This window comes from Nerophis lumbriciformis, linkage group LG17 (genome assembly GCF_033978685.3).
Source record: "Nerophis lumbriciformis linkage group LG17, RoL_Nlum_v2.1, whole genome shotgun sequence".
NCBI classification, from domain to species: Eukaryota; Metazoa; Chordata; class Actinopteri; order Syngnathiformes; family Syngnathidae; genus Nerophis; species Nerophis lumbriciformis.
The window spans coordinates 34,675,001-34,698,396 of record NC_084564.2 but is presented as its reverse complement, the minus strand read 5'-3'; the positions used below and the strand labels follow the sequence as shown (position 1 = coordinate 34,698,396).

The 23,396-nt window shown below is 43.6% G+C and overlaps 3 protein-coding genes across 5 annotated transcripts in view; 1 reads left to right on the top strand and 2 right to left on the bottom strand.

The window, feature by feature from the left end:
• Positions 1-23,396, top strand: part of LOC133614829 (extracellular calcium-sensing receptor-like) — a 145,118-nt gene that overhangs the window by 13,251 nt on the left and 108,471 nt on the right. The window contains exon 4 of one of the 3 annotated variants that reach the window (XM_061973122.1): positions 22,415-22,546. The exons of the other annotated variants lie outside the window; for them this stretch is intronic. The gene's annotated coding sequence lies outside the window, so the exon portion shown is untranslated. The remainder of the gene's footprint in view (positions 1-22,414; positions 22,547-23,396) is intronic. 3 annotated transcript variants of the gene reach the window in all.
• Positions 1,143-17,003, bottom strand: LOC133614300 (extracellular calcium-sensing receptor). The gene is made up of 8 exons (XM_061972151.2): positions 16,964-17,003; positions 10,334-10,424; positions 5,528-5,653; positions 5,157-5,442; positions 4,248-5,066; positions 3,779-4,000; positions 2,138-2,261; positions 1,143-2,065 (listed from the first exon to the last, which is right to left on the bottom strand). The coding sequence occupies exons 1-8, from the start codon at positions 17,001-17,003 to the stop codon at positions 1,143-1,145; spliced, it is 2,631 nt and encodes an 876-aa protein (XP_061828135.2).
• On the bottom strand, positions 19,520-22,447 carry LOC133614299 (extracellular calcium-sensing receptor-like). Its single transcript, XM_061972150.2, has 6 exons — positions 22,245-22,447; positions 21,896-22,163; positions 21,017-21,820; positions 20,712-20,942; positions 20,515-20,638; positions 19,520-20,433 (listed from the first exon to the last, which is right to left on the bottom strand). Exons 1-6 carry the CDS (start codon positions 22,445-22,447, stop codon positions 19,520-19,522), a joined length of 2,544 nt encoding a protein of 847 aa, XP_061828134.2.

The window sequence follows — 23,396 nt, the reverse complement described above, 5'->3', positions numbered from 1 at the left end:
TGTTGGGGGAGCAGCACCAGCAAAAAGGACTTCAACCGGATTGACAAACTGATCCGGAAAGCCGGCCAAACTATGCTGCAGCTGTATATAATATACTGTAATATTCCATCCATCCATCCATTTTAAATCAATCAATCAATGTTTATTTATATAGCCCTAAATCACAAAAGTCTCAAAGGGCTGCACAAGCCACAACGACATCCTCGGTACAGAGCCCACATAAGGGACGTCGATTTGAATGACTATGAGAAACCTTGGAGAGGAACACATATGTGGGTAACCCCCCCTCTATAGGGGAGACCGAAAGCAATGGATGTCGAGTGACATAATTTTGTGAAAGAACAGTCCTTAGTGGATCTAACATAGTAGTGAGAGTCCATTCCATAGTGGGGCCAGCAGGAGACCAGCAGGAGACCATCCCAAGCAGCACAGAGATGTCCCCAACCGATGCACAGGCGAGCGGTCCACCCCGGGTCCCAACTCTGGGGTCGCGGGGGGCGCTGGAGCCTATCTCAGCTACAATCGGGCGGAAGGCGGGGTACACCCTGGACAAGTCGCCACCTCATCACAGGGCCAACACAGATAGACAGACAACATTCACACTCACATTCACACACTAGGGCCAATTTAGTGTTGCCAATCAACCTATCATACATGGTAATTGTTATATATTGTATATATTATATACAAATATATAATATAATATATCAGTATATATCATATACTGTATATATACTGTAATATGTAAATATTACATGTTATTTTTTATATTGCTACTACGGTACATTTTTAGTCTACTTTATACCTGCATTATCATTTCCATCCTTACACTTTCTATCCTTTGTAACTGAGCTACTGTGTGGAACAGTTTCCCTTGTGGATTATTCAAGTTTGTCTAAGTCTAAGTCTATTATTATTATTATTATTAGATACACCATGCAAACTAATGCAGACTACAAGCACCGGAAAAATGGAAAAAAGTGCATCATAATTCTCATGTAAAAAAAAATATTGGAACATTTTTAGTGCTTTAATGTTATTTTGCCTATTGCATATCAATCAATGTCAACTGAACCTTAACATTTGACTTCTTAACACACTTGCCTAACGCCAACAGTAACACATCTCATTATTGTATCGATCTAAAATATTAATTGACCCACATTAAACATTTTTCCCATGACATGCTTTTTGGTGTTCTTTTCAGGCTTTATTAATATTATGTAACATTTTGGTGCGAAAATGCTGAATAGTAAACTGAAAGCTGAGGACAAAATGGCAAATATCTCCACGGCAACAGTAAACTTCCCAGGAGAGCTGACATATGCTGGGATGAAGGCGATCCAGACCGCACAGAATATCAACATGCTAAATGTAATAAATTTGGCCTCATTAAAGTTATCAGGCAGCTTTCTTGCCAGAAATGCCAGAATCAAACATATAATTGAGAGTAAACCTATGTAACCCAGCACAGCATAGAATGCTGCTTCAGAACCGGTGTTGCATTCTAAAATGATTTTCTTATTACTGTGCTTGAAAACCAAGGCGGGAAAGGGGGGGCTTATTTTTAGCCAAAGCACACATATCAGTATTTGTACAAGAGTGCAGCAGCAAACTATGACCCGTTGCTGCATCGGACCAAACTTCCCTGCTACTTTGCTGCCGGGAAAGGAGGCTTTAAAAGCCGTCACAACCACGATGGTCTTGCCCAAGATGCAGGAAATACACAGAGCAAATGTCACTCCAAAAGCGGTGTGGCGCAGCATGCATGCCCACACTGTGGGTTCGCCGATGAACGTGAGAGGACAGAGAAAGCACAGAAAGAGAGAAAACAACAAGAAGATGCTCAGCTCTGAGTTGCTGGCCTTTATGACTGGTGTGTTCCTGTAACAGATGAAGATGAGCATGGTGGCCATCGACAATGAGGCCCCCATCAGGGACACAACCGTCAGAGCTATTCCCATCGGCTCGTAATAGGTCAGGAACTCTATTGTTTTTGGAATGCACTCAGTCCTCCTCTCATTGGACCAGAACTCCTTTTTACAGGGTATGCAATCTGCTGCACCTGTTGGACAGCAACGATTGGATTGTACTTCTGAAATGATCCTGAATGAGTAACACATGTTGATGCAATCACCTGTTGTGTTGGTTATAGTACCATCAGGACATGGGATGCAGTCGAAACAGCAGATAGGTTTACCCTTTATTTGAGCTTTCCTGGTCCCCAGTGGACATTCTACAGAGCACACCGATATTGGAACCTGAAGAAAAAAAGGACTCCATTAAATTGAATCAAGTACACAGCTGAGAGATATACAGTCGTGGTCAAAAGTTTACATACACTTGTGAAGGACATAATGTCATGGCTGTCGTAAGTTTCCAATAATTTCTACAACTCTTATTTTTTTATGATAGAGTGATTGGAGCATATACTTGTTGGTCACAAAAAAAATTCATGATGTTTGGTTCTTTAATGAATTTATTATGGGTGTACTGAAAATGTGACCAAATCTGCTGGGTCCAAAGTATACCGGCACATACAGCAATATTCATATTTGGTTACATGTCCCTTGGCAAGTTTCACTGCAATAAGGGGCTTTTGGTAGCCATCCACAAGCTTCTGGCAAGCTTCTAATATAATTTTTGACCACTCCTGGTGCGGTTCATCTAAATTTGTTGGTTTTCTGACATGGACTTGTTTCTTCAGCATTGTCCACACAACCTCCGGGCTGATGATTTTAGGTTGTCCTGAAGAATTTTGAGGTAATCCTTCTTTTTCATTGTCCCATTTACTCTCTGTAAAGCACCAGTTCCATTGGCAGCAAAACAGGCCCAGAGCATAATACTACCACCACCATGCTTGACGGTGGACATGGTGTTCCTGGGATTAAAGGCCTCCCCTTTTCTTCTCCAAACATATTGCTGGGTATTGTGGCCAGACAGCTAAATTTTTGTTTCATCTGGCATCATATAGACAAAGATAAGACCTTCTGGAGGAAAGTTTTGTGGTCAGATGAAATAAAAAAATGTAACTGTTTGGCCACAATACCCAGCAATATGTTTGGAGGAGAAAATGTGAGGCCTTTAATCCCAGGAACACCATGTCTACCGTCAAGCATGGTGGGACAATGAAAAAGGATGATTACCTCCAATGGAGGATTACCTCCAAATTCTTCAGGACAACCTAAAATCATCAGCCCGGAGGTTGGGTCTTGGGCGCAGTTGGGTGTTCCAACAAGACAATGGCCCCAAACACACGTCAAAAGTGGTAAAAGAATGGCTAAATCAGGCGAGAATTAAGGTTTTAGAATGGCCTTCCCAAAGTCCTGACTTAAACGTGTGGACAATGCTGAAGAAACAAGTCCATGTCAGAAAACCAACACATTTAGCTGAACTGCACCAATTTTGTCAAGAGGAGTGGTCAAAAATTCAACCAGAAGCTTGCCAGAAGCTTGTGGATAGCTACCAAAAGCACCTTATTGCAGTGAAACTTGTCAAGGGACATGTAAGCAAATATTAACATTGCTGTATGTATACTTTTGACCCAGCAGATTTGGTCACATTTTCAGTCGACCCATAATAAATTCATAAAAGAACCAAACTTCATGAATGTTTTTTGTGACCAAGTACTGTATGTGCTCCAAAAACTCTCACAAAAAAATAAGAGTTGTAGAAATTATTGGAAACTTAAGATAGCCATGACATTATGTTCTTTACAAGTGTATGTACATTTTTGATCGCGACTGTATATAGTCAATAAAAAATTATATTGGATCACCGTGTTGCCAGTCCTCCACACTATGTCCCTCTCACGGATGCTGAGCTCGTAGTTGCCGTTAGCAGTTGAGGCAAAGTGCCCCAGTGTTACATGTTGGACCTGCCCGTCTCTGAGCTGCCAGTTGATGAGGTCATAAGAAGCCGGGGGGTCGCCATTTTCATCAAAGAAGACGTTGTCACCAAATTGATTTTTAAAGCTCACCCTTTGGAGGTGATCAGTCACCTCAGAGAAAGCAGAAAGACCAGGTGTCAAATGATCATCCATTTTCTGTAATATTCAGCTGGCGCAAAGTCAGAGGGAGCCTAACGTCGGTGTCGTCTTACATAGAGCAAGTGACAAAGTACACTATGGACAGAAATCCATTCATATCTTAAATGTATTTTGTATTCAGTGAACCTAATATACAAGTTTTTGGACTGTGGGAGGAAGTTGGACATCCTGATTTAAATAGAAGTTTTTGCACTCTTACCTGTTTTGGCTGAATGTCTGCTAAGTTCAAACATGGTTGAGCTGTTTTTTCAGCAACTGCTTGGCAGAAAATCAGTTGGTGCAGAGCTTGTGCAACGGCATAAACTGCCTTGTACACATTATAGGACACCCTGAGCTGAGTGACGTTGAAGAAAACGTCCTGGGAGTTAATTATTGTCTCATTGCCTGCGCATATTGCATGCGAGTCGTCAGCATGCTCCCCAGGTAAAACAACTTTGCAACCCACCATACTCTTCCAGAATTCCCTCACAAAGGTAGAACTTGCATCTTTATAAGGGTTGATGCCCGTGAGAAAAGGTTTCAGTTTAGGAATGGCCATCTTCTGCACGACAAAGCCGAGAGCTCCCCCGAAAGCTTGATAGATTTCCGGTGTGGAGGGTCGAGGGGCCGTTATCCAGGCCTCGCTGGCGATCCACTGGATCCCTGTGATGTTCTGTTTAACCATTTCTGTCATTAAAGGGTAAAAGTCACCCTCAGGCACAAACGCAAGAACAACTTTAATACCTGATTGTTTGATCATTTCTACAACAGCCTTGATCTTTTCCACAGGGTACGTACGCAGAATTGTCCCAACGAATGCAATACAAACACCAAGCTTTTTAACCTCTTGCTTGAAGGCGAGGACCCCGTGACGCCCATAGTCATTGTCAGACTGTATAGCTCCAATCCACCGCCAGCCAAACCGTTGAACCAGAGCTGCCAAAGCTTTTGCCTGGAAATAGTCACTGGCAATTGTTCGAAAAAATGTTGGATACTTTGATCTGTCACTCAAACAGGCACATGTTGAGAAGTAGCTCACCTACAAGACAAAACAAATAGAGATCACACAGAAATGTAACCACTTCAGATATGACCGAGCAATGATTTAGGAACAAACTGAAACTCTTACAATTGGTAATTTAAACGGTCCGAGTGTCCCTGCTACGGCCAGAGACTGGGATGATCCAGACTCGGCTATCAGGGCCGATATGGCCGGGAGACAAGACACACCTGGTTCTGTCTCCTCTTCTCCTCCAGCCAGTGATAGTGCAGCTCGTAACGTGTTAGTAGGAGATGCACATGAGTCCAGGATCCGGTATCCCAGTGATATGTTTGGCAGGAGCATGGTATCTTCGTTGATCTCTTCAATTGCAAATGCCAGCACTTGAGTCCATCGAAAAACTCGCAGGTCAAACCTAAAATGGTTTTAGTAATTCACACATTATTAAAAAAGTGCAACTATGTATGGTAGATGGACTAGTCAGATGGTATCAAACTCACCCAGCACATCTGACTCCAGAAGGCTTCTGATCAAAAGTAGAAATGCTGGCTATCTCTTTGTTGAAAACAGGAAAAATGCCGCCAATCATTATGTCCCCCCTTTTTAAAAGACTTGGCATGTTGAATCTGCCTAATAGCACGCAACCACATGCTGTATCAAAGTGCAAAATAGACAAGGACACAAGGATTGTTCTGCCCAGCATGTTTGTTCTACATTGTTCCAGAGAGACACCGATTCTGCTCTTATAGCAACTGTGCTGGATGCAAATACTGTAGTTGTTCGCTTCATAACCAGTGGCTTTAATCCCCACAGGGCGCCGCAATCATACATTGGTCGGCAATGTGCACACAAGATACGCAATAAAAAAGAGTTGGCTGTGGCTAAAGATATTAAAAGAAGAATACAACTATATTTAAATAGAATGTTTTCAGGCTTACATTAGAAGGAGATTAGACCAATAGCCGTTTTTATTACTGCCCCAGTCGGGGATTAACATATTACAGCAGTAAAAAGCATGTATGGACCCCAAATAATCAAGTAGTCCTCATAGCCCTAAGTCACAGGTGTCAAACTCAAGGCCCAAGGGCCAGATGTGGGTCGCCACTTCATTTTAATTGGTCCTCGAAAGCCTGGAAATAATATGTATCAATAAAATACTGTCACTTTTCTTACTAAATGTATTCTTCCTTTTCGTTTTTTTGGGAGGAAAAAAAATATATGTTCTCCATGTAATCACACATTATGTTAACTTAAATATTGTCTAATTATGCAAAAATACATTATCAAACATTCAAACAATTTTTAAAGTGGAAATAAATACTAATAATAATGATTTCAAAGCAAGTTATTCATCAAATTGTGCAATGTAAAAGTAGCAATAGATTTAATGGTAAAATGGTGAAATTCAAAGAGGTTTTTACAGCATTTTTCTCTAACTGAAAAAAAAAAGTACTTTTTTTTAACTGTAAAACTGTGGTGCCGTCTTGGCATTTACAGTAATACACCGAACAATCTACAGTAAATGTACATTTTACAGTAAAATTCTGGCAACTGAACTGCCTTTTTTTTTTACCATAAAAACAGCAGTACTGTTTTTCCATTTACAGTAATATAAACTACATTTTGAGGTGAGATTATTGCAATTTACCATATATTTTTTTACATTTTAGTTTAAAAAAAAATCTACTAATAAAATGCATTGAAACATTTTGTAATAATAGTATTCACTGTTAGACGCGGCCCTCTGAGGCCAAACATAACTGCGATGTGGCCCTCAGTGAAAACGACTTTGACACCTCTGCAAGTAAAACAAAAACATGTCAGTCAGTTCAAACTATTAAATCAGTTTAGTTATTTTTTTTCTTTTCATGTTGCAATGTTGTAAAGGAACACATTATAAATACTTAGTTACTGTACTTAAGTGTATTTTTTACATATCTGTACTTTATGTTCTAGTTTTTTTCATCTAGCTAATTAAAAGCCTACTGAAATGCGATTTTCTTATTAAACGGGGATAGCAGGTCCATTCTATGTGTCATACTTGATCATTTTGCGATATTGCCATATTTTTGCTGAAAGGATTTAGTAGAGAACATCGACGATAAAGTTCGCAACTTTTGGTCGCTGATAAAAAAGCCTTGCCTGTACCGGAAGTAGCAGATAATATGCGCGTGACGTCACCGGTTGTGGAGCTCCTCACGTGTGCACATTGTTTACAATCATGACCACCAGCAGCGAGAGCGATTCTGACCGAGAAAGCGACAATTTTCCCATTAATTTGAGCGAGGATGAAAGATTCGTGGATGAGGAAAGTGAGAGTGAAGGACTAGAGGGCAGTGGGAGCGATTTATATAGGGAAGATGCTGTGAGAGGCGGGTGGGACCTGATATTCAGCTGGGAATGACTAAAACAGTAAATAAACACAAGACATATATATATACTCTATTAGCCACAACACAACCAGGCTTATATTTAATATGCCACAAATTAATCCCGCATAACAAACACCTCCCCCCTCCCGTCCATATAACCCGCCAATACAACTCAAACACCTGCACAACACACTCAATCCCACAGCCCAAAGTACCGTTCACCTCCCCAAAGTTCATACAGCACATATATTTCCCCAAAGTCCCCAAAGTTACGTACGTGACATGCACATAGCGGCACGCACGTACGGGCAAGCGATCAAATGTTTGGAAGCCGCAGCTGCATGCATACTCACGGTACCGCGTCTGCGCATCAAACTCAAAATCCACCTGGTAAGAGTCTCTGTTGTCCCAGTTCTCCACAGACCAATGGTAAAGATTGACTGTCATCTTTCGGGAATGTAAACAATGAAACATTGGCTGTGTTATCCGGCACAACAGTCAGGGGGTGCATTCTACGGCGGGGGTGTGTTATCCGGCACAACACCTGCCGCAATACACCGCTTCCCACCTACAGCTTTCTTCTTTGCTGTCTCCATTGTTCATTGAACAAATTGCAAAAGATTCACCAACACAGATGTCCAGAATACTGTGGAATTTTGCGATGAAAACAGACGACTTAATAGCTGGCCACCATGCTGTCCCAATATGTCCTCTACAATCCGTGACGTCACGCGCAGGCGTCATCATACCGAGACGTTTTCAGCAGGATATTTTGCGCGAAATTTAAAATTGCACTTTAGTAAGCTAACCCGGCCGTATTGGCATGTGTTGCAATGTTAAGATTTCATCGTTGATATATAAACTATCAGACTGCGTGGTCGGTAGTAGTGGGTTTCAGTAGGCCTTTAAAGACCGGATGTTTAGGGGCGATTCTTACAAGGTTGATTCTGACAATTACTATGCCAACTAGCGGTGAGAAGGCTTGTACTGTAACTCAAAGCATAACAAAGAGAGACAGTCTGTATCTCAAAATACTAATAAATTGGGTTGCTCGTAAATTGAGGTAGCACTGTAGGCTGCATAATGGCATATTTGTTAGCATGGAATTGTATGTTCTCCCCTTGCGTGTGTGGGTTTTTCCCAGGTTTTCCGGATTCCACCCACTTTCCAAATATATGCATTTTATTTTAATTGAAGTGAATCCTCACATTGCTCACGCAAAGTCAGCTGGGATAGGCTTGAGCTTACATGTAACCGTGAGGACAAATCGTATAGAAAATGGATGGATATTACTATTAGCCTTGATTAATTATTTTTTTAGCATTTTCATAGCGAGTCTACTGACAGATATAAGTAATAACTTTACACTACTTTATGTTAGAAATGGCAACGGTGGAGGATGAATGTCCCATAACAAGAAGATAGAGAAAAGAAGAAGCTTATCGACTACGGACTAAAATGTACCTTTCAGCATTAATGGCGCCTTCACAGATGTGTAAGTTACCCATGTCTTGGGCACTAATACACCCTCATACCATCACAGATGCTGGCTTTTCAACTTTGCGCCTATAACAATCCGGATGGTTCTTTTCCTCTTTGGTCCGGAGGACACGACGTCCACAGTTTCCAAAAACAATTTGAAATGTGGACTCGTCAGACCACAGAACACTTTTCCACTTTGTATCGGTCCATCTTAGATGAGCTCAGGCCCAGCGAAGTCGACAGCGTTTCTGGGTGTTGTTGATAAACGGTTTTCGCCTTGCATAGGAGAGTTTTAACTTGCACTTACAGATGTAGCGACCAACTGTAGTTACTGACAGTGGGTTTCTGAAGTGTTCCTGAGCCCATGTGGTGATATCCTTTACACACTGATGTCGCTTGTTGATGCAGTACAGCCTGAGGGATCGAAGGTCACAGGCTTAACTGCTTACGTGCAGTGATTTCTCCAGATTCTCTGAACCCTTTGATGATATTACGGACCGTAGATGGTGAAATCCCTAAATTCCTTGCAATAGCTGGTTGAGAAAGGTTTTTCTTAAACTGTTCAACAATTTGCTCACGCATTTGTTGACAAAGTGGTGACCCTCGCCCCATCCTTGTTTGTGAATAACTGAGCATTTCATGGAATCTATTTTTATACCCAATCATGGCACCCACCTGTTCCCAATTTGCCTGTTCACCTGTGGGATGTTCCAAATAAGTGTTTGATGAGCATACCTCAACTTTATCAGTATTTATTGCCACCTTTCCCAACTTCTTTGTCACGTGTTGATGGCATCAAATTCTAAAGTTAATGATTATTTGCAAAAAAAAAAAGTTTATCAGTTTGAACATCAAATATGTTGTCCATCCATCCATCCATCCATCTTCTTCCGCTTATCCGAGGTCGGGTCGCGGGGGAAGCAGCTTAAGCAGGGAAGCCCAGACTTCCCTCTCCCCAGCCACTTCGTCCAGCTCCTCCCGGGGGATCCCGAGGCGTTCCCAGGCCAGCCGGGAGAGATAGTCTTCCCAGCGTGTCCTGGGTCTTCCCCGTGGCCTCCGACCGGTCGGACGTGCCCGAAACACCTTCCTAGGGAGGCGTTCGGGTGGCATCCTGACCAGATGCCCGAACCACCTCATCTGGCTCCTCTCGATGTGGAGGAGCAGCGGCTTTACTTTGAGCTCCCCCCGAATGACAGAGCTTTTCACCCTATCTCTAAGGGAGAGCCCCGCCACTCGGCGGAGGAAACTCATTTCGGCCGCTTGTACCCGTGATCTTGTCCTTTCGGTCATGACCCAAAGCTCATGACCATAGGTGAGGATGGGAACGTAGATCGACCGGTAAATCGAGAGCTTTGCCTTCCGGCTCAGCTCCTTCTTCACCACAACGGATCGATACAGCGTCCGCATTACTGAAGACGCCGCACCGATCCGCCTGTCGATCTCACGATCCACTCTTCCCCCACTCGTGAACAAGACTCCGAGGTACTTGAACTCCTCCACTTGGGGCAAGATCTCCTCCCCAACCCGGAGATGGCACTCCACCCTTTTCCGGGAGAGAACCATGGACTCGGACTTGGAGGTGCTGATTCCCATCCCAGTCGCTTCACACTCGGCTGCGAACCGATCCAGTGAGAGCTGAAGATCTTGGCCGGAGGAAGCCATCAGGACCACATCATCTGCAAATAGCAGTGACCTAATCCTGCAGCCACCAAACCAGATCCCCTCAACGCCCTGACTGCGCCTAGAAATTCTGTCCATAAAGGTTATGAACAGAATCGGTGACAAAGGGCAGCCTTGGCGGAGTCCAACCCTCACTGGAAACGTGTCCGACTTACTGCCGGCAATGCGGACCAAGCTCTGACACTGATTATACAGGGAGCGAACTGCCACAATAAGACAGTCCGTTACCCCATACTCTCTGAGCACTCCCCACAGGACTTCCCGGGGTACACGGTCGAATGCCTTCTCCAAGTCCACAAAGCACATGTAGACTGGTTGGGCAAACTCCCATGCACCCTCAAGGACCCTGCCGAGAGTATAGAGCTGGTCCACAGTTCCACGACCAGGACGAAAACCACACTGTTCCTCCTGAATCTGAGGTTCGACTATCCGGCGTAGCCTCCTCTCCAGTACACCTGAATAGACCTTACCGGGAAGGCTGAGGAGTGTGATCCCACGATAGTTGGAACACACCCTCCGGTTCCCCTTAAAGAGAGGAACCACCACCTCGGTCTGCCAATCCAGAGGTACCGCCCCCGATGTCCACGCGATGTTGCAGAGTCTTGTCAACCAAGACAGCCCCACAACATCCAGAGCCTTAAGGAACTCCGGGCGGATCTCATCCACCCCCGGGGCCTTGCCACCGAGGAGCTTTTTAACTACCTCGGCAACCTCAGCCCCAGAAATAGGAGAGCCCACCACAGATTCCCCAGGCCCTGCTTCCTTATAGGAAGACGTGCTGGTAGGATTGAGGAGGTCTTCGAAGTATTCCCTCCACCGATCCACAACATCCGCAGTCGAGGTCAGCAGAGCACCATCCCCACCATACACGGTGTTGACACTGCACTGCTTCCCCTTCCTGAGGCGGCGGATGGTGGTCCAGAATTGCTTCGAAGCCGTCCGGAAGTCTTTTTCCATGGCCTCCCCGAACTCCTCCTATGTCCGAGGTTTTGCCTCCGCGACCGCTGAAGCCGCACACCGCTTGGCCTGTCGGTACCTGTCTGCTGCCTCAGGAGTCCCATGAGCCAAAAGAACCCGATAGGACTCCTTCTTCAGCCTGACGGCATCCCTCACCGCCGGCGTCCACCAACGGGTTCTAGGATTACCGCCACGACAGGCACCAACCACCTTGCGGCCACAGCTCCAATCGGCCGCCTCGACAATAGAGGTACGGAACATTGTCCACTCGGACTCAATGTCCAGCACCTCCCTCGTGACATGTTCAAAGTTCTTCCGGAGGTGGGAATTGAAACTCTCTCTGACAGGAGACTCTGCCAGGCGTTCCCAGCAAACCCTCACAATGCGTTTGGGCCTGCCAGGTCTGTCCGGCATCCTCCCCCACCATCGCAGCCAACTCACCACCAGGTGGTGATCGGTAGAAAGCTCCGCCCCTCTCTTCACCCGAGTGTCCAAAACATGAGGCCGCAAATCCGATGACACAACTACAAAGTCGATCATGGAACTGCGGCCTAGGGTGTCCTGGTGCCAAGTGCACATATGGACACCCTTATGTTTGAACATGGTGTTTGTTATCGACAATCTGTGACGAGCACAAAAGTCCAATAACAGAACACCACTCGGGTTCAGATCCGGGCGGCCATTCTTCCCAATCACACCTCTCCAAGTTTCACTGTCGCTGCCAACATGAGCGTTGAAGTCCCCCAGTAGAACGAGGGAATCACTCGGGGGAGCACTCTCCAGTACTCCCTCGAGTGAATCCAAAAAGGGTGGGTACTCTGAGCTGCTGTTTGGCGCGTAAACGCAAACAACAGTCAGGACCCGTCCCCCCACCCGAAGGCGGAGGGAAGCTACCCTCTCGTCCACCGGGTTGAACTCCAACGTGCAGGCTTTGAGCCGAGGGGCAACAAGAATTGCCACCCCAGCCCGGTGCCTCTCACTGCGTGCAACGCCAGAGTGGAAGAGAGTCCATCCCCTCTCAAGAGAAGTGGTTCCAGAGCCCTTGCTGTGCGTCGAAGTGAGTCCGACTATATCTAGCCGGAACTTCTCCACCTCACGCACTAGCTCAGGCTCCTTCCCCCCCAGCGAAGTGACGTTCCACGTCCCAAGAGCCAGCTTATGTAGCCGAGGATCGGACCGCCAAGTGCCCTGCCCTCGGCTTCCGCCCAGCTCACACTGCACCCGACCTCTATGGCCCCTGCTATGGGTGGTGAGCCCATTGGAGGGGGGACCCACGTTGCCTCTTCGGGCTGTGCCCGGCCGGGCCCCATGGGGACAGGCCCGGCCACCAGGCGCTCGCCATCGTGCCCCACCTCCGGGCCTGGCTCCAGAGGGGGGCCCCGGTGACCCGTGTCCGGGCGAGGGAAATCTGGGTCCTTGGTTTGTGTTCTTCATCGAGGTCTTCGAGCTGCTCTTTGTCTGATCCCTCACCTAGGACCAGTTTGCCTTGGGAGACCCTACCAGGGGGCATAGAAACCCCCGGACAACATAGGATCATTGGGACACGCAAACTCCTCTACCACGGTAAGGTGGCAGCTCAGAGAGGAGCAAATATGTTGTCTTTGTAGCATATTCAACTGAATATGGGTTGAAAATTATTTGCAAGTCATTGTATTCCGTTTATATTTACATCTAACACAATTTCACAACTCATATGGAAACGGGGTTTGTATATTCTCAATTGAACATTTAAAGTTTCGGTGTTGTTTACTGGCGTCATATTGTAACCTATACGTATGTCTTATGTGTGACTGCCATCCACTGGTCCCACTTATCTTTACACCATGTACCAAATAAAATAACTTGGAGGTCGGAAAGCACAACCAACATTATTCCGTACATTAGGCGGTTATAAGGCGCACTGCCGAATTTTGAGAAAATGAAAGGATTTTAAGTGCGCCTCATAGTCCGAAAAATACGGTTATACAGTGACCTAGCTCACAAGTTGTTTTCATATACAAGCTGTGTCTCGGCTTATTGTTATGCTTGAGGTTGCAAGCAAAAATTTGGTATAAGAGCCTTCCTTCCCCCTGCTAGCTGGCTTCGTGACTGCCACATTGATCTTTGTAAGATCCACCCAAAACATCCGGTGACATTTATCAATGAAAATATGGAGAAACCGCTGATGACGTGGTTAACGGAAAAGCAGCTCTTAGGAAATACCCTAAAAGTTCGCCCTCAAAGTTAAATGCCGTAAATTATAATTACATTACTTCAAAAAACGACAGCAGTTGTTTCTAGTGCATTCTCTTGTATTGTTTTGATACAATATTCATTATATAGAAGTTTGTTCTTCATATTTAAAACTCTATTAAATTTTTGGGGCCTAAGACAATCATTCAATTAATTTCAATGTGGAAGATTGATTTGCGATACGAGTATTTTGATTTGAGATACGAGTATTTTGGGTTACGAGCTCCGCCACCGCTGCTGCCCACTGCTCCCCTCACCTCCCAGGGGGTGAACAAGGGGATGGGTCAAATGCAGAGGACACATTTCACCACACCTAGTGTGTGTGTGACAATCATTGGTACTTTAACTTTAACAAGGTTGCAACATTGTTTGTCAACACTGTCTGCTCTCATTTTCTCGCACATTTGAGCCTCTGATGTTCTGTGTACCTACACTCTGTCCTCCTCCTTCTAGGCCTGCTGTGTGTGTGTGTGTGTGTGTGTGTGTGTGTGTGTGTGTGTGTGTGTGTGTGTGTGTGTGTGTGTGTGTGTGTGTGTGTGTGTGTGTGTGTGTGTGTTTGCTGTCCTTAAAAATGGCCAACTCGCATAACTTACTACTATGCGTTTGTATGGTCAAATCTACCTAGCAACAGCGGTCGGTCCTCACAACTACAAAAGTGAAATATTTTTTTTACTTTGTGTGTTTTGCATTCTGAAGTGAGGTTGCAACTCTCTACTCCGATCTAGTGCTTGATATATTGTTTTCATCATTTTAGCTATAGTGGAAAGGGGGACACTCACAACCTACTGACCTTCATGTCTGTTTTGCCATAATCCTAACTAAATCAAAGCATCAATAATGAGAAAAGTTGATGAAATCGGAGAGTGTGTGGTGCCTTCACTTACTGGGCACAAAAAGACATGCTGTCCAGGTAAATCTAAACAATCCGTGTAAGCAAGAAAGGTCGACACAATGCTTTGAGGAAAATCCTGTCTATTGCATTTGTATATAATGTGCAGGATCCGTGTGTAGCCATAACTCTCTCTAATTATTAAATTAATCATGTGTTTACGCTGCTGTTGTTTTGTGATGATGTAATGTAATGATGTCATGATGTTGCAGTCAATGGAATGCCCAGCCCTCCCTATCCAGGGATTACCCAAACAACGTGTTTTTTTGGATTCAATTCATTAAAAGTGATGGAATAAGCACCCCACCGAAAAACCTGATCTGTGTTCACTCAATTTTAGGGCCAGGCTGGCACCATATAGGACAGAGCTGGGCAAATATTTTGACTCGGGTGTCACATTGAGAGAAAACATGTGTCTGGGGGGGCCAATGTGTATGTGTGTATAAATTATATATACACATTTAGCTGTAAAATTCTACTGTACAGTATGTGTGTTTGGGTCCCTTTTTTTCTGGAACACTAATACCAAAAGTCACAACGTCCGATAGAGTTCTTAAAAAGTTATGACAGACCACCTCAAAAAAACGGAAAGGAATTTTAAATTTTTTTTTACTGGATGGGACGCTCAAAATCTACATTAAAATAAAGAAAGTGAGATTTACAATATTAACTATGAAAAATAAAAACACTGAATATTAACAATTGCTCCTCTTTTCCTTCTCAGATCATCTTTTACAATCAAGCAAAACACAACAAAAATGTAAAAAACAGCAAAATATGAATACAAAGTGTAATGAACACCTACGATATGATATATTATCACTTTTCTGCACACATTTGCTGTGTCAGGAACACACGCGTTTCGGGCTGGCTGCTCTGAAAACAAACCCCGCCCACTCTGCTTTGTTCCTGGTCAGAGTTGTTGTTTCGTAGATTACCGTAATAACTCGTATAACACCCGAAAGCGCTGATTTCAAACATTGAAATACTTTCTATGGTTCAAGACTTATGGTCATTTAAAAACAGCACTGCACATCATAATGGCGGCGACAGTTTTGATGTTAAAGGTCTAAAAGAATTATGTAGAATGTCTGGCGGGCCGGATTGAAAATCTTCATGGGCCGCATGTGGCCCGTGGGCCGTATTTTACAAAATGATCCCCCAAAAAATGTGTGTGTATATATATATATAAATATATATATGTATATATATATATATGTATGTATATATATATAATAATATATTATGTATTTTTCAAATAGAGACAATCACTTTGGTTGTTGGCTGTTTCATGAAAAGCGCCATTGATTTACTCAAAACAAGAAAAATTGAGATATTTTTGTTTTTGAGCATGAACTCTTCACATGAAAACAAGAAGGAAACATCAGAACACAAAGCTCCTGTAACCAGCAGCCAATACAGCGGCCTAAAATATCTGACAGCGTTTGTTTTTTTTCAATAACATTAATATTAACTTGTGATTCAATGAATTTGGTATCTGTGTTCTAACCTTGAGAGCGAAATCATCGCATTTCAACAAACCTAACTAAATATTGTTTATTTGCACCTTATTTGCATCGTTTGGAAAGCAAATAAAGTGGTACCCATAGCACAATTACAACCCTTGATGCTGAGTGCCAAGCAGGGAGGTAATGGGTCCCATTTTTATAGTCTTTGGTATGACTTGGCCGGGGTTTGAACTCACAACCTACCGATCTCAGGTGTGGGAACCGCAGGTGCAGAAACACAAAAGAAGAATTCTTGTGGGATGCAGAAACTGCTAGAGACATTTCCATGCAACGTTCATATTGTTGTTACTCAGCCAAATCAAACACTTTTATGTTAAAATACTGAACAGATGTTTACCTTATCCCAATAAACATCTGTTCAGTATTTTAACATAAAAGTGTTTGATTGTGAGGCATTAAAAGCCACAAAATGCAACGGGTCCATCAGACCCACAAAACGCTGGCTGAGTAACAACAATATGAACATTACACAAGGGTTAAGTAAAACAGAATAGTCAACGGTAAAATGCGAAAGATACCGTAAGTTGCTTTTGGAGAAAATTTGATTTTACCTCCTGGTAGAAAATGGTGTAAACTATCTAGTGGTACTCACAACCCAAAATCCGCAAAATGGCGTTTATTGCACGTGAACCCTTGTGTTTTTTGCCAAAATTATTCCGTTCATTAGGCGCACTGGGTTATAAGGCGCACTGTCCGACTGTACTTTCATGACTTTTCTGCGCTGTTTTTTGGTGTTTTTTGTGCACTTTTTGGATCTGCCTTTGTGGAGCATTTTGACGATTGCCATGTTTGCACCAGAGACCAGCTGCAGGCTCTCTGTCCCATCGTAGTCCATGTGGAGAGACTGGAGGAGATGCGAAGGAAGAGATTGTGCCACGAAGCTAGCTTTGAGTGTCGGGATGGACGCGCTTCATAGAACCCTGGCTGAATGAGCATGTATCGGGCACTTCGGTCTTCCTGGGCGATTCTCACTCTTCCGCGCGGACCGGGCATTGACCGAGAACTAGTGTGCAGCCTAGGACGGAGTTGGCTCTCTTGGTTTGTTTTTTGGGTCTGTTGCCGTCCCAGCAGACGATGGCGTTCAACACTAATGAGGCCACCGTGGTGTATGTGGCGGGTGTTAAGACTGTGTTTTTGTATTGTTTTGTTTTGTTGTATGTCTATGCATAGTGTAATCGTGTGTGTGCAATGTATGTGTTATTTATTGCTCTTTTTTTGTTTTAGTCTTCCCTTGTTTTACTTTTGTAGCTGTATGTAAAAATGGCACCGCTAAAGTGGCAGCTGGTTGCATCAGCTCTGTGCTCTTTTTAATTTATGTTATGTCAATTGTGTTCTTTCTTGTGTCCGCCCTGAGATCGATAGGTTGTGAGTTCAAACCCCGGCCGAGTCATACCAAAGACTATAAAAATGGGACCCATTACCTCACTGCTTCGCACTCAGCATCTAGGGTTGGAATTAGGGGTTAAATCACTAAAATTATTCTCGAGCGCGGCCACCACTGCTGCTCACTGCTCCCCTCACCTCCCAGGGGGTGGAACAAGGGGATGGGTCAAATGCAGAGTGTAATTTCACCACACCTAGTGTGTGTGTGACTATCAGTGGTACTTTCACTTTAACTTTAACTTAATGTTTCCTTTTTGTTTTCATGTGTTTTTTTTTACCCTTTTTTGGTGGACATTTTGAATCTGCACTGCAACCATTACATTTCCTTATTGTGGGGTAAAGTCAGTGGTGTGCCGTCAGGGCCAGCAAAGCCTTCTCTGCTGGCCTAACATAACCGGAATTCATGATCATAATTAAAGATACAATTATTTTTTGTAATAATAATAATAATAATGGATTAGATTTTATATCATGCTTTTCTATTGTTAGATACTCAAAGCGCTCACAGAGAAGTGGGAACCCATCATTCATTCACACCTTTTAATTTACTTTCCCTAAATATCTTAAAATATTCATATTCTCTTCATGTCATATTATGCTCGTTCCAATGCTGTTGTTTTTAGTTTTAATTTGTATCCAATCAGAATTCAGCTAGTTTATGTTGCCATGCTGTACGAAATCTGCCCGAGGCCTTCAGAATCAACAATGCGGGCGTCCGTGCACTGTAAGTGAACGGGCACATTGCGATAGCCAATCAGATCACAAGTTGTTGTCAGTAAGGCCTTCTAGCTGGCCTAACAACGTTGAACGTGACATTTTCGTGTCCTGTGATTGGATGCGAGTATCCATGCGTAAGTTTTAATTTAGCAGGAAGCAGGAAGTGTTGCGCCGTAGCCAGACCGGGATAGCAGAGAAGGAGAATAAAACGTTGATTAGGTGGCAGATATATATTTGCAAGGTCATTTTCAAGAAGGATATTTAAAGAGAAAGTACATATTGTGAGACGATGTCAGCGAACCCCGGAATCTAGCACAGCTGTTCTGGCGATGAAATGGGGAAACGCCCGCCATTTCCACTCAAATAAGATGGGTACCACTGGCTTATACGGCGTCGAATAGGTGCTACAAATTGTGAGTTCAAATATTTTATTTTTTCACTTTTTAATTTTGACAGTACCACATGCTGATGTGTTTTAATTGATTTTTAAATGCTCCAGATAATAACCAGTTTTGTACACTGGTGAGGTGTTTCAATGCACAGCAGTGCGTAAATGTGTTCCTGTATAGTATTTCTCCAGCAATTGTCATGTGGTGACATCAATTATGGTATTTTGAGAGGTAATCATTAAAGTCGGACATCACTGAAGGCCTAGGTTTGAAACGCACGGCCATCCATTTTCTAACGCTTGTCTCTTTCGGGGTCGTGGGGGGTGCTGGAGCCTATCTCAGCTGCACTTGGGCGGAAGGCGGCGTACACTCTGGACAAGTCGCCAGCTCACACAGATAGACAGACAACATTCACACTCACATTCACACACTAGGGCCACTTTAGTTTTGCCAATCAACCTATACCCAGGTACATGTTTTTGGAGGTGGGAGGAAGCCGGAGTACCCGGAGGGAACCCATGCAGTCACAGGGAGAACATGCAAACTCCACAAAGAAAGATCCCGGGATTGAACTCAGTTGTGGGGCATAAGCACTAACCCCTGTACTACCGTTCTGCCCCTAGGTAAAGTCTATTCTATCATATCCTAAGTTTTCAATATTTTCCCCAAGATGATTTATAAGTACAAACGTGTTTCCTGCTGGCCAACATTTTTTTTCTATGTCTACAAATCAAATTTTTAAAGGATCTAAAAAGTAATGAATGCAATATACTTTTTTGTTTTTAAAACATTTAGCACATGAACCACCATACAAACTGAAATCAGACTAAATTGTACACATATAGTATTTGACTTAAGCAACCTAAAGGGTCCTTGGTGGTATTTTTCCCATAAGATATTTCTTGGAGTTGCGCTCTGGCCTGAAAACAATGATATAGCACTTTGGCACAAATATACAAAGCAACAAACCGAAACTGGAGGCCAGGATTGCAAAAATTTCCACAGCAACAGTAAACTTGCCAGGGGAGCTGACATATGCCGGGATGAAGGTGATCCAGACTGCACAGAAAATCAACATGCTAAATGTGATCAGTTTGGCTTCATTAAAACTGTCTGGCAGATTCCTGGACAGAAAAGCAAGAATAAAACACAGGAGGGCAAGAAATCCAATGTAACCAAGCACACCCCAGAATCCAATCGCTGACCCTATTGCACATTCCAAGATGATCTTCTCTTTATAGTATTGCAGATTCGTGGCTGGAAAAGGTGGGTTTGTACACAGCCAAATGATACAGAACATAACTTGGACCAGGGTGAGAATGACAACACTGAGCCTTTGCTGGACAGGCCCAAACAGTCTCATGACATTTTTGCCAGGAAGTGTGGCCCGGAAAGCCATCAGCACCACTATAGTTTTCCCCAGGACACAGGAGATGCACAGCACAAAGGTTATGCCGAAGGCTGTGTGGCGCAGCATGCAGGACCATTCGGTGGGCCGGCCAATGAAGGTCAGAGAGCAGAGGAAACACAGTTTCAGGGAGATGAGCAGTAGGAAGCTCAGCTCTGAGTTGTTGGCTTTGACGATTGGAGTCTCTTTATGGGTTAGAAATATGAGCGATGTCAGAAAAGATAAGAACACACCCACACAACTGAATGCGGTTAAAAGCGCACCCATGAGCTCTTGGTGAGAAAGGTACTCTTTTGGTTTTGGAAGGCAAATGTCTTTCTTTTCATTGGGCCAGAATTCTGGAGGACATGCCACACATTTGGGAGAATCTGGGAAGAAGATGACGTATGATAAGTTAAACATGCTTGAAGAGACGCACGCAACACACTCCACTATGAAATTCAACTCACCTGTCTGATTGCTTATTGTTCCCTCCGGGCACTCAAAGCAGTCAAAACAACACACAGGCTTGTTTTTATTCATGGCCTTGCGCGTCCCGAGAGGACATGGTTCCCTACACACAGACCTTGGCACCTGGCAAGGGAAAACATAGCGGGATTAGGAAGCACTAATGTAAAAAAGGTCCATTGGGTCTGTCACTTTTTACCTTGCTGCTGTTCCCAATCCATGCGATGTTAGCATCATTATTCAACTTGAGCTTTCTCCCTTCTGGAAAAGACGTGTCATACTGGCCGATTGTAACGACCTGGACGGAGCCGTCGTCTCTCAAGTGCCAGTTGACTAAGTCGTACTGGGCCACCGAGTCTCCATTTTCATCGAAGAACACCTTGGCTCCATTCTGGGTTGTAAAATTCACATATCCGATGTGCTCCAAAACCTCAAAAGACATATAATGTAAGCATGTTGTAGAAAATGAACACAAAAAAACAGAATGGCAGGTTATATTTTTACCATTCTGGGCTGAACCTCGTTCTTCTTTACACAGGGCTTTCCTGTGGTGGGATTAGCACCATTGTCACATTTCATCAATTCGCCAAGTGCATATGCAACCAAGTACACAGCTTTGTACACATTATTCTCCTCTCTAAAGTGTGTCACGTCCGTGTAGTCACTGGAGACCATGTTCAGGTCCTCAGCACCAGTGCACACGATTGAAGTGTTTGAGGGAGAGAAGCTGCAGTCAAAGAACTTCTCCCAAAAAGCCCTAATTAAACTGCTCTGAGGCTCGTCAGATGGCTTCAAATCGAGTAAAAACTGTCCCAGCCGGGGAATAGATGCCTCAGGGAGCGCAAAGCCCATCGCCCCTTGTAAAATATTATTTCTTTCCACGGAAGCAAGTTCCTGTTGTGTGATCCAAGCCTCGCTTCCAATCAACTGTTTACCAGTTATGTTGTAACTTTCCATTTTGGACAAGAAGGACTTGGTGTTAGATAAGGACATAAACAGAATGACAACACTGGATGAGGATTCCCTCATGGCCTTCACGATGGTGTTCCACTTCTTTGTGGAGGACTTGGAGTAAGGCAGTCGATATTCAACGCATATGTCCTCTCTCAATGCTTCTTTCGAGAATTCCGCTGTGCCCTGATCTGAGTACGAGCTCACAGAATGAATGATCCCTACCCAACGCCAGTCAAAATACTTCATCAGCTGCACCAGGCCCAGCACTTGAAAGCGGTCACTTGGCACCGTTCTGAAGAACGTGGGGAACCGTTTCTTATCTGACAAACATGCACACGTTGAAAGATGGCTGACCTTGAAGTGAAAAAAAGATTTTTAAAGTTTTGTGATATATTTATATCCAAAACCAGTTGAAGCATTTCTTCTTACCTGTGGAATGGACATCGGGCTCAGAATAAGGTTGATGTCCTCACTAATCCCGGATGAAGAGTGGCCAAGCAGGGCCTGAATCCGGCCGCTGCATTCGGACTCCTCTCGGCTTACAGCTTCTACCGATGCTCGTATCAGGTTTTCGCTCCCACAGCCATTGTACAGACGATATCCCAGACGTATCCCTGGAAGGATATCAGCGTTCCTGTTGATCTCCTCCACTGTGAACATCACTGTGCGGGCAAACTTCAGCTCTCTGTCATTCAAACTGTAAATCATTTCAAGTGTTAAACTTTTGAATATTGTCAACATATAATACAGTTCTACACTTAGATGCATATTTACTCACGCTTCACAGTAATAATGCGGGACTGCCTCGTAGTCATTATCTATGAGAGTTCGCGTGCTTGTCATGGAGAAAATCCCTCCTATGAGAAGATCTCCTTCTTTTGAGAACTCCAAGTAGCCTGTGTGCCCGATCAGTTTGCAAGTTTGGTTCTCTGACTTTGTCATCACCAGCAGGTTGAACATGATCATAATGAACCAACCCATTGCGAGCCACCTTCCCCTTCCCTGTTGCAACACCGACGCGGGGTTCTGACCTTTTATGAGGACCTCAGCAGCCAATGTGCCCTCCCCATCAATCCTCAAGTGAATACTGCTTGTTTTTCTTGGCTTGTTATACTTTTTTAGTTTAAGCACATAAATTATGTAAAATCGCTCTTTAAATTGAACATGTTGCTATGGTATATTATTTGATAAAAAGCAACAAACCCCATGATTGTTGAAAGTTTTTTGAATTTGCATGCAGAGTTCATTGCACAGAAATGTTTTTTTTTAAAGAGGAAACAATTTGTCTTCTTTGTCTTATTTCTTTATTTAGGCATGACAATGCTATATTTTGACCTACATTATTAAAAGATTGATTAAATAGTGGGGACATTTTTTTAATAACCTAAATATTTTATAATTAGACTATGTAGAATGCAATACAAATTTCTTACCCGATGAGGTACAGTGCCTAGACAAGTATAATACAGATGACGATCGGCAGTGTTGTGTTATTTTTCAGCAGGCACAAGACATTGATACATCGTTGGTGTCTAACATTGGATCCATGTTGTTGGTTGGGAAATGACCAAATTTCAATGGTCAAATGAACGTCACAACCAGACATTGAATAAACGCTGTCAAAAAGAATGTTGTTTCAACGTATATGTGCTGTAACATATTAGTTGGAAAATTACCAAATTTCAATGGTTGAATCAAGGTCAGAACCCAACATTGATTACACGGCGTCAAAAGCATGTTGTTCCAACGTTAAGTTTGAGTTGGTCAACGTCAGGACCTAATTCATCAAGTTCTCAATGTTATTTAATGTATTGTGCCTCCTGGGCTATAGTTTTGTTATTTATGAAAAACAGGTTTCAAAGCCACAGTGTTCATGGCTTTTCGGTTTGTTGCATATGTTAAACTTGATCTGTCTTTAGATATCAAAACG

Coding starts and splice junctions, on each gene's coding strand:
- LOC133614299 (XM_061972150.2), bottom strand. CDS start 22,447: ATGGGTTGGTTCATTATGATCATGTTCAACCTGCTGGTGATGACAAAG. Junction 21,821..21,895: donor GCCCGATGTCCATTCCACAG/GTAAGAAGAAAT, acceptor TTTCACTTCAAG/GTCAGCCATCTTTCAACGTG. Junction 20,639..20,711: donor GGATTGGGAACAGCAGCAAG/GTAAAAAGTGAC, acceptor TTCCCTTGCCAG/GTGCCAAGGTCTGTGTGTAG.
- LOC133614300 (XM_061972151.2), bottom strand. CDS start 17,003: ATGGACTACGATGGGACAGAGAGCCTGCAGCTGGTCTCTG. Junction 5,654..10,333: donor TGTTCACGAGTGGGGGAAGA/GTGGATCGTGAG, acceptor GCTATTAGGCAG/ATTCAACATGCCAAGTCTTT. Junction 4,001..4,247: donor CAGACATTCAGCCAAAACAG/GTAAGAGTGCAA, acceptor GCTTTCTCTGAG/GTGACTGATCACCTCCAAAG.